At 41.7% G+C, this 11081-nt stretch overlaps 1 protein-coding gene across 1 annotated transcript; it reads right to left on the bottom strand.

Annotated features, from left to right (window-relative positions):
* Positions 1-1199: 1199 nt before the first annotated feature.
* meak7 (MTOR associated protein, eak-7 homolog) lies at positions 1200-10267 on the bottom strand. The gene is made up of 9 exons (XM_041939402.1): positions 10181-10267; positions 9237-9442; positions 8670-8933; positions 8379-8523; positions 8090-8301; positions 7339-7525; positions 5251-5369; positions 4049-4228; positions 1200-3284 (listed from the first exon to the last, which is right to left on the bottom strand). Exons 2-9 carry the CDS (start codon positions 9405-9407, stop codon positions 3156-3158), a joined length of 1407 nt encoding a protein of 468 aa, XP_041795336.1. The 5' UTR covers positions 9408-9442; positions 10181-10267; the 3' UTR covers positions 1200-3155.
* Between the last annotated feature and the right edge of the window lie 814 nt (positions 10268-11081).

The raw sequence follows: 11081 nt of genomic DNA, 5'->3' as shown, positions 1-11081 counted from the left end.
CTGATGCTGAGTGCAGCCCAGCGGCGTCAACACAGTCCATCAGCACATGTCTGACAAGTGCTTCTCACTGTGGGGGTAGAGGACACCTGATTGTCCATCAACGTGGTCCAGAGGGCCATAAGAATTACTTCATTGACTGGAAACAATCCCAGTTATAAATCTGAGAGGAGAGAAGGAAAGAAAAGACGGAAGACTGTGTTTTTCTGTCTGCCAGTGGTGGGAGACCACAGATCCTAGACTTAAGTAAAAGTAGTACTACCACAGTGTAAACATAGAGTACTCTTTTGCAGTAAAAGTCCTGCTTTCTAAACCACAATTACTCAAGTAAAAGTGCAAAGTTTATATCCACATAATGTACTTAAAGTAGGCTTTCAAAAGTCCTTATAATGCTGCAGTTATATTAATATATCATTTTATTGCAGTAGTATTACTGATGCATTAAAATGCTGTGTTCATGAGATAGCATTTTAATGTTGTAGCTGCTCATTTAACCAATTTAATACACTGCTGGGTAATTTAATCTATAGAACAATGCTTCGGAGTTTAGAGCTTGATCATATGTCTTGTATGTCAAATCTTCAGATCAATGTAGTGGAGTAAACAGTACAGTACAATCACTCGCTCTGAAATATAGTGAGCATGGGAATACTTAAGTAAAGTTCAAGTGAAGCACAAGTAGGCAGTTTTTAAGTATAAAACTATACTTAAGTACAGTGCTTGAGTAAATAATAATCGACAACCACCGCTGTCAGTTATGTGTTTGGCAGACAGCTCTGCTGGTCAGTATGAAAATAACATCAAATCTTTTAGGGTCTACTGGTTACAAACGTCCTTTAAAGTAAGAACTGTGGATGAGTGTTGCAGAAGCAGAGAAAGTAATTTATTTCCAGTTTCGTCTAATCCCTATGTTTGTGGATTACTGGGTAACTCAAGCCCTCAGGACTCAGGAGAGACATTTAATGAGATATTTCTTAATTTTATAGGATCACAAGACAAAATGGTCGGGAACCACTGATAATGACTTCGATAATAACACAGTCCGGCGTTCTCTGACGTGTGAAAAGATTGAGAAGAGTTTTAAAAAAGTTTGAGAGAGCGGCAAATACCATAGAATTAACGTACAGCGTTTAAGTAAAGGCTGAGCAAATATGATTAAAAATAATGGAAAATACATCTCCATCACTTCAATTATGGGCGCATGAATGGTGGCTGAGTATAGATGAAATATGTGATCATATAGAAAAATAATGTAGCAGTGTATAGAAATAAATTAATTTCAAATACATGAATATATACACTAGTGCATGACATCTTGTCCGTACATATGTCATAGGCCTGTAAAGAACGTTTACCTGCCCTAACCTGTATGAAAGGTATTGTACTGTACAAGTTTGTTGATTGATTGGTTGATATATTAAGGTGGCCATACAATTCCATACAACATGTGCACAGTGGTTATAAACAGCATTCCATCTGGCTAGGGGGGAACAAGTGTGATGAAGATCTTATGATGAAGTGATCCAGTGGCTGAAAATATAGTCACATTTCTGGGAATAAAATAATAAAATGATTTCCATACACAAATAAAAGGACAAGTATAAACATTCTTTATGGAGCCATGTCCTTCATGCCACTGTGTGAATTGCTGTAAGATTATATAATAGATTTGCATGTTACTTTACTTTCCTCAGTAATTTGCATGATAGCAGAACAGAGGAGGAGGGGGCTGAATACAGTGTTGCCTTTCAGCCTCTGAGCAGGCGTTTGTATCAGTACAATTAGAGATGTCAGAATGTTGATATTGAGATATTGTCGTTCATGTTAATGACAACATTTTACAGCCTGTCTGGCAGTCAGACATGACCACAGTTCACACAACTGAGAAACACAAGTGAAAGTAGGTGCACCGTCCAGATGCCCTCTTACTTTAATACAAGCCACACTGTCATAATGTATTCACTACGCAGACACAGACACACACACACGAAGAAAATCCTCCATCATACACTGTATTCTATGACATGATCGTAAGAGGCAGAAAGTTTCTAACTGCACAATTGTGATCATATTACTTCATGTCTGTTGATTCATTAGAGTTGTCTGTCCAATGACTTAGTAACAACCTCTCATTTAATGTCTAGGTCATCATGAGGGTTAACAAGCCATAGACTTTCACAAAAGAAAAAATCCAGAGGTGCATCCAGTCAGTATAAACGGATAGTTAGAGGAGTTTTTTGTGTCTTGTATTCATGAAGCTTATCCACAGCTGTCCGTCTGAGGAGGGTACTTACAATACCTCTGGTATTTGAACAAACAACTGATGTATCCTCTTGTATTCGAGAAATTCCCTGAATAACTCCAAAGCTTCTCAGACGGTTAAACCACTTGTGCAGGATCTTTACATTAGTCCCATGTTCACACATACAGTAGATGTTGTGGCTCAGAATGTGAGGAGGCTGGAGAGGATGACTGACACACTCGTGTCAGATTGTGTCTCCTAATCCTGGAAGGTTTTTAATACTGTACAATAAATAATCTATCACTACACTTTAAACCCAGACCTTCAGGATCATTCCCAGTATGAATTTATCATTATACATAATTATTAATGGTGTAACTTACTGTTACTGTTACAAACTTCAGTTAGTGATTTCAATAGAGATGATGTGGATGCATTGCGTTCAGGTCGACTAAGCCTATTGCTGGTGAAAAAATTGGTTTCGCTGCCTCATCTCTGATAGATTTTTCAAGATCAAAACAGTTTTCTTCTCTCAAACACCAGTGTAGCTTGCTGGAGATAAGTGTGAATACACCCCTGACACATTGGTCCCTTTCTTGGCATTGAATTGTCCTAGAAAGGGTCAGATCGGACTTAACAGACCACTTAAAACCTGCCTTTAGACGTAGTTAGGCTTTGTTAGCCTGGTTAATGTTGTAATGATGTCTTCTATAGCCAACACCATCTTCAACATCTGAAGAAGATGTTCAGTTGGTGTGTGAACGGGTCCAAACAGACTGAAAGGTAGGGAAAGAGAAATGTAAAAGTCAAATGTAAATGTTATCCAGTTATGTCAGATGATAAACTTGTGTCAGTGCCAGGTGGACTGGGAGCCTCAGTATGGTAAAAGTGTTTTGGTGTATCTCCCTATCGCCCCTCACTGCTCCTGGTCTTCCTCCGGCTCCCTGAGGCCCTGACTGTGCAGAGTCTTCCCTGTCATCTCCATCATCGCCTGAACCTCTGGATCCACATCCAGGATACTCTTCTTGCCCTCCCCCTCCTCGCCCTGAAACACAAAACACACAAGAATAGCCTGGGTTTCATTATTCAGCTGTACAATGTAAAAAAACTGGAATGTAAATGAGGTTCTCTATCAGTGGTGCAGATGATACAGTTAATTACACCCCTAAAATGCACACCTGACATCCAAAAAACAAATGGGTGGAGAGTTTTATTTAGTTGTGTTTGCAATGCCCCAGCTCTTAAGCAGGAGTTTTCAAAGGGCACTTGAATGCAGCATTATTTAATACGATATTTTGTTGCCGTATAATCATTGGGGGAAAGAAACACATTAAGACGTGAAACACCGACGTGTTCTGTAACTCCTGACTGCATAATACAAGAAAGGCACGGAAATACTACGCCTGTGGCATGCCTGCATCTGTCTGTCTCCCTCTTTCATTCCCACATGTCTCCTCCAGCTCCTATGAGTTTCTGACTACCCAGCAGATGGCCCTGCTGTTTCCTCCATGTGTCTCCCCCAACAGCAGCAGCGTTAGCCCCTCGCATATTACTGTAACATCTGCAGTGTAGGACAGCTGAAGATGTGGAATTATGTCATGCAAGATCTTCTTGAGTATTGCTTGACATTTGCAAGATTAATAAATAATTAGCTCCTGATTTCCGAATGGTTGGCATACCACATAACCTTAACGTCCCCAGTTTGACTGCAGCCAGGGACCTTTATTGCTTGTCATACCCCCCATCCCCTCATTTCCTGTCTGCCTCTATTATGTGCAACAAATAAAGGCAGAAAAAAAGCACTCTCACCTCCTCTGGTTCTGGGGGTTTTCCAACCGCCCACACTTCCATTGAGTCCAGGGTGAAGTCCTCATCTCCAGAGAGCTGAGGGCTGCCATAGGTGGTGCACTTGGGCCGTGCGCGGCTATGACCACAACCGAAGTCACTGTCCAACCACAGACCGAAGTAACCGTGCTGGCCGCCCATACCCTGATGAAGACCAGAAAACATAAACACAAAGAGACACAAAAAGAATGAAGGCAAGTAAGAAGAATCATCTTTATCCTTTATTTAAGCCCCTCTGTTCCGTCCCGAAGTGGGAACAATATTTCTGGACTTCAACACTTAAAATAGGACTATTCTCATGAAAGTTTCTGTTGAACACTCAAATTAAAGCTCAGGGTGAATGTGAAAACAATATCAATAGTCACACCACATTAGAAGAGATTAACATTTTCTGAATGTGACCAACTTTTTTTAGGGACAACAGAATAAACTTAAAACACAAAATTGACTTATCATCATCTTATTGAGCTGTTAAGTGCTGTTCAACGGTCACTACTTTTAGCTCTGTTTTGTTCTCCACCAGCTCCCGCCAGTCTCTAACTGTGTCTGTCTGCTGTTCGGCACTGTGTGGGCAGAGTTCAGTGGGTTCACAGCTGCCTGCAGCTGCTGGAAACAACACTGGTGAGAGTAGATTTGCACGCCGCTCTTTGGTGACAATTCTGTGCAAGTTTGACACCACAGTCGACCACTACAATATTAAAATTAAAACACAAATTATTAAGTAGTGCAGCATTTTAAGCTTATTATTGCTACATCACTTGGCCAAACAGTGTCTGTTTGTTCACCAGTTATTAGGGCCGCTGTTCTACTGTAACTGATGTACGTTCTAAAATAAATACTGTATGTAGCAAATAACACTGTATCATAGTGGTAACATGGCAGGTCAGAGGCACTGGTTGACAGGTATGAACGCAGTTTTTGATAAAGGTTTCTGTCCCCTAAATTCCAATGCCACCACAGACCTCTCTTGCATGTCATACTCCCCATCCCCCTTGCTGTCTTTCATAGTTTTAAATCGAGGTTTCTGTCGTCTAAATCAGAAACCTTGTATAACGATGCGACTATATCACTATAACTGAAAAACTGTTTACATTTTAAGTCCATGTGATAATCACAGGCCACCAGCAGCAGAATTAAAGCTCTAAACTACACTACTGCAGTCTCACCAGTCCGTTGGGCATGGTCTGCTGATTCTGGTTGAGGTACATAAAGTGTTGGTTGTATCCTGTTGCTGTATAAACTCTCAGTCTGGGGAACACAGCGAACAGGAAGCATCTGGAGTCACCTGCACGCACAAATAAACAAATCAGAAAGATCTGAGTGAAAAATCAAGTGACAGCCCACACTATTCAAACAAGTGGTATTACTTCCTCAAAGTGTCCTTTTATCAGTGCTTGAGTATTCGTCTTGATGTGGGGTCTGCTCCACACCACCATGATAGCACTGTTTCTACCACAGCATTATGGACTTAAAAGCCTAAATTCCCTAACAAATGACACATTTCACTCCTGTGTGAGTTCTATGAAGCTTTGTCATCATGTGGGATAAGTTATGTGTACAAATCACCTCTGTTCTTCATTCAGCAGTGCAGAATCAACAGTTCCATCAGTGGTTTGACTGCTGTTCAATTTTAATTTGGCTGTATATCTTGGCACTTCAGCAAGTGGCTCCCAAAGTGGGTACCAGCGAATCCCGGGGTGCCCTACAGATGAGTCAAGGGTGCCACAAGATTTGTATGATTCGTTTTTTTGCGATGATATTTTATTTATATATTTTAGTGATGTCACACAGTTAGAGAACTATAGAAATGTTGGAAATATTTGGATTCCATTCTTTTTCATGACACATTTTCACCTGTCAAATACAAGTGTAACCAATGAATTAATTAATCATGAGCCGATGTGCACGCTGGTTTACTGATGCAGTTAAATGTCACTGAGCAATCATTAATGTTATTATTTCCAGCTGTGCTTTTGCTGCTACAACAGTCTTTAGGCAGGACAGGGTGATGTAGGGATGCGTGATTTCATGAATGAAGCCTGGACAAGATTTTTCTTTACACTGAGGCTAATGCAGCTGCATGATGCCAACATGTGCCACACTGGTTACCTTTGCATAACCATATGTGAAGGGAAGCTCATCCTAGTTGTATAAATATCCGTCCTTTTTTGTGACAGAGCTGTGCGCTGTTTGCTGGATGTGGACCCAAAATTTACATAATGGAATGTGTGAAGTGAGGTGAAGGGCGACGTGATGCGACCGTGGAAGAGGCTGATGGACATGCCCGATAACAGACTGACCAAACAAATTTTCTACTGGGATTATTCAAATAATTATTCTTAGGCAGGAAGCTTGGGAAAATATCTGGCAAGGCAATATAAATTATGCTGTGGCATTAGTCAAATTAAAACAATACTATTTGAAAATTATGGACGGTAAGGGTCAGAGGAAGTTGTACGGAGGTGTATTATATTTGTTCTTTCACTCTCATTGTGCTACTGCTCTTGTTTGTTATGTTTGAAGTGTCTTGACAGACCATGCGGGCTGGTCAACTTTTGCTTGACACTTTGAAAAATAAATTAACTTACCTAGTGTTTCTCATCAGTTATACCAATAATGACAATATCTATATATCTCTATTACCTTGCAGCCAGCCTTATGCATAAGCAAACTATGCTTAGGGCCCACAGGGCCACAAGAGAAATGTCCCACAAGACAGCTTTAAAGTCAAACATGATGAACTCAAACGCAAGTACTTCTCTGGCACCGCCAAAAAAAAAAAAAAAAAAGGCACGTTTACATATTATGTGTGTGTTTGTCTATTAATGCACACACAAGGATTATGCCACTTCACAGACTGCAGGAATGCTCCTGCCACATTGTGGTACTACAATATCAATTGGCTGTCATGTTTTCCTCATAAAACAAATAACATTTTAATAAAGTTTTATAGTAAACTGTATAGTTAACTATATACATAGCTTCTAGGCTTATTTCACAGTTCTCAGCTCCAGGCAAAGTAAGGAGGCACCCAGAGAAAATCTGACCCAGCATAGTATTTTAAATACTACAAACTGTGATTCACTTGTTAAAATGAGAGCGCGAGTTTTTTAGGCTAATGTTACTGTAAAACTGCTGAAGGGGGATGATAAACTAGAGATGGCATTCATCGAATTGCAAATTCCATCGAAGGTCTGTAAGTCACACAACATGAAAGTGCTGTGGGATTAGACAGAGCTAGTCCCTTCTCTCACCCTGGAACTGAGGTTTGACCTCCCAGGCGTGGGAGGCGAAGCCCCCAAAAATATGCCCCTTTGTGTCTTTGATAAGCAGCAGGGTGGGCCCACGCTTTGTCAGGCCGGCGACCATCCTGGTGAAGCTCTCCCCGTGCAGCCGTGTGGAAAACACACATCTCCAGGGGGCGCTGTAGGTGTCTGGCAACTGGAGAGATCGACACAGAGGTGTACAATGGCAGTGTGTGTAAATATGAATAGAGATACATTAGAAGTTTAAGATTCTAAGGTCTTGCATGTGTTTTTAGGTATTAGCTGATTAGGACTCTACTCAGGTTGCAGTTAGGCTGTCCTAACAGGGGCAAATAAACCAAAAGCAAATTGAGGAAAATGTCTACATGCCCAAACGCACACGCACACACACACACGCACACGCACGCACGCACACACACACACACACACACACACACACAGGCTGTTAGTTCCTGTCATAAAAATAAAACAGGTAAAAATAATAGCAGTGGTAACTATTTGACTACAGCCCTGCTTGTTTCCGCTCCAAAGTGTTTGAGAGAAACTGATGATTATGGCATGTCGCTGCTGTGCCTACTACTACTACTACGGACGAATCCTCATCAAGATATGATGAGTCTTAGTGACATATGTCACTGCTGTGGATACAGAATGTCAACAGTGATACACTGCTGTTCCATTGAGGAACAAGAAAAAAAGAAATCTATCAACATGATGCCATATACATTTGCATTCTGACCTGTGGTGCCAGAAACATGAGGGTGGGAAGGTCCAGCAGACACCTCAACTCTTTCCAGGGCGTCTCCCTGCAGGGGGGCAGCAGGGTGGGGGCCGGCCTGCCACTCAGGGACACATTTAGGCTTTCAGCTACCAGCATCTCCAGGTACAACGATACCTGGGAGACCCTGAAGATCCAGTCCTCCAGGCAGGACACGTCGCAACCTCCCTGATCTGTGGGGTAACACAGGGTGAAAGTTCACATTTACATACTATTAAAATATTGAAAAACCTTCAAATCACCTGTTTACCTGAGGGTTTGAGCTCAGAACACATTTGCTCTGCCAGGAGTTTGACACCCAGGGAGCCATCACCCATTCTCTCTGGCTTCCAGCCCTGCAGACGCCCTCTGTGGACCAGAATCTGAACTACAGCAGATATCAGGTCCTGTAAGAACTATGAAGAAACGGAAAAGGGCCAGAGTAAGGAGGGATGGAGGAAGCACAGTGAAAAGGGGGGTTGTAACAAAAGACAAAACAGTACAAGAGAAATACCACAGAACCTGACACAATCTGTCCAATTTCACTGTGTCCTCTACTCACCTCTGCTACCTGCTCACATGTGACAACAGTTGCTGGCCCTGCTCCACGGTGGGACATGGCCATAACGAGAGGAGCTCGTTCTTCTGCAGTGCCCCGCAGGGTGTCTGCCAAGAAGACGACCAACTGCTCTCGACCTACACCAGAGGGAGCAGAGGTGCTGGACTTCCCAGAAGCTGTGGGTGCTGCCAGGCCAAGGTCGATACTACACATGCACAGGTAGACCCTCCTCACCATGGAGTCTGGTACCAGGCTGCCCATTGAGGACTGGGAGACAGAAAAGGAGGAGTACAACACACTGGCAGACACTGCATTTCCCTGACAGATGTACTGATACTGTAAATACACTGGATACTCGGGACATTCCCAAGTAGGTTTTCACATACAAGGAACCTGAATTGGTCTTTTGGTGCATAACAATTGCCATAGTAAATAGAAAATATGAAGGAAAGAAAAGGCAAGTGCTGCAAATCAAGGACACATGGAGTATGCATTGAGTTTTAAGCTTACTGACAATATTTTTGTTAGAGTGACACCTGTATGCAATAATTATACTGCTTTAACAGTCACCTGCAGCATCTCAAGCGTGAGAGTCTTCCCTGCTGGTGTTTTCCCGGGGGCTCCTGATGGACCCCCAGCACCGCCCTGCAGCCTGTCGAAGACCCCTTCAACCACAGGCCGCTCCTCGGGGCGGAAGCGGGCCAGCCGCTTCTGCACCACCACACTCTCTGTGTTACCCATGGTGCTCTACGGTACCATTAAGGGAAAAATCCACCCTAAAACAGAGTACATATTGTGCTTTATTGATTTCAGACAGCATATTCATACATGGTATTCGTATATATCTAAGTAACAGAGAGCTGGCTACTTAAAATGGAATTTCCCAACCCCCCCGATTGGAGACTAGTGACAGCTTCAGAATCTGTCTCACAGTCTGTGCCCTTCAGCTTAGCTAACTGCTAGTAATAATGTTATTATAATATTTATATTATTATTCATCTCAAAACTCTTCTAGCGCTGACCACAACCACAGTAGTGCACGAATAATTTGTAAATAAAGCAATAAAAAAATGTATCGTAAAGTATTTATGATGTATTTATGTGTAAACCTTTCACGGCCAGAAGATACAGAGGTGATGCAGAACAACATAACATAAGGCTGGAGCAATATGAAGTGTTTCATTGAATCGGCTAATGAAGTAAATTATATTTTCAGTTTCTCCCTGTTTTGTCAAAGGTCTTTAGAGTCATATTCCATGTGAAGTAAAAACTATAGAGGTAACACTCGATGAAACATCTGAAAGCAGTATTTAATAAGCCTGCAGATGTCTCCGTGGTTTAAAAAACTGTTATGGACCTTGGATGATTAGCTCACGCTAGCTAGCTAAGCATTCGTTACTTTATTTGTATCCCCTACACAAATGGCTATATATGAAATACTTCGTGTGAATATTTAACATGCATGATGTTCTCAAAACTAGGCGACTTATAAATGTGTCTAATGTGCCGCTAACCTTTCAAAGATGAGCAGCACAGCTTTCCATCCTGCGTCTATTGACAGCAAAACGCAAACTTCCTGGTGTTAATAGCGATGACGCTTGTAGGAGCCAATCAAATGAGCCAAATGTTCACCTGATCCATTGTGACTGGTACATGGTGTCAGGAGGCGGGAACAATTGGCTGTCAGTTAGTAGGGGGGTTGTTCACTGACAGACAGGGTCGGGGTTTTTTGAGTTTTTGTTACTGAATAACCACAGTAAAATCGACTGATATAAATCAATGGCGTCTGTATGTTTCTCTCTAACAGCTACACTGCAGTATTAAACCACAGAGTGCAGTGAAGAGAGCAATCCATCTTTAGAAAGACACACACTCAGTCACAACATGGTCATAGAAATGAAATGCATGTGTATGTGGCATGTGGTAATGAACAGAATGGATCGGTTTTGTCATAATACTTGAAATTATTAGCGTTAAAGACTAGAAAAATTGCAACTTCATTGTGATACCACAATCTTACTAAATACGGCCACTGTTATTTTAAAAGATCTGAAATAACATTAAAAATCTGTTGTTTTATAGTAAAGTAAAAGGTAGTTGTACATATTTCCAGAAGATAGGCCTTAACAGTAAATCCAAACAGATTGTGATTTTGGATCTGATGGCATCACTGATGTTCCCATACCTACTTTTATTTCACAACTGATTTCACAGACAGAAATTACATGCAAGTCCACACAAAAACCCCATAATACACAGTCACATGGGGAGAAACTCATGCTATCCCATCTTTCACCAGTAGAGTCTGCACAGGAGCAGCTGGAGAGAGCCAGAGCCCTCTGCAGAAACAGTAAGCAGTTGAAAAACGCCTTTTAAGGGCATGAGACTTTCTATGTGAGTGAACTGAACTGGGTG

Source organism: Chelmon rostratus, chromosome 6 (assembly GCF_017976325.1).
Source record: "Chelmon rostratus isolate fCheRos1 chromosome 6, fCheRos1.pri, whole genome shotgun sequence".
Classification (NCBI taxonomy): Eukaryota; Metazoa; Chordata; class Actinopteri; order Chaetodontiformes; family Chaetodontidae; genus Chelmon; species Chelmon rostratus.
Note: the sequence above shows the minus strand (reverse complement) of the source record. Positions and strands in the feature narration are given on the sequence as shown.

Coding starts and splice junctions, on each gene's coding strand:
- meak7 (XM_041939402.1), bottom strand. CDS start 9,407: ATGGGTAACACAGAGAGTGTGGTGGTGCAGAAGCGGCTGGCCCGCTTC. Junction 8,934..9,236: donor TCACGCTTGAGATGCTGCAG/GTGACTGTTAAA, acceptor TCTGTCTCCCAG/TCCTCAATGGGCAGCCTGGT. Junction 8,524..8,669: donor CATGTGAGCAGGTAGCAGAG/GTGAGTAGAGGA, acceptor GTTTCTTCATAG/TTCTTACAGGACCTGATATC.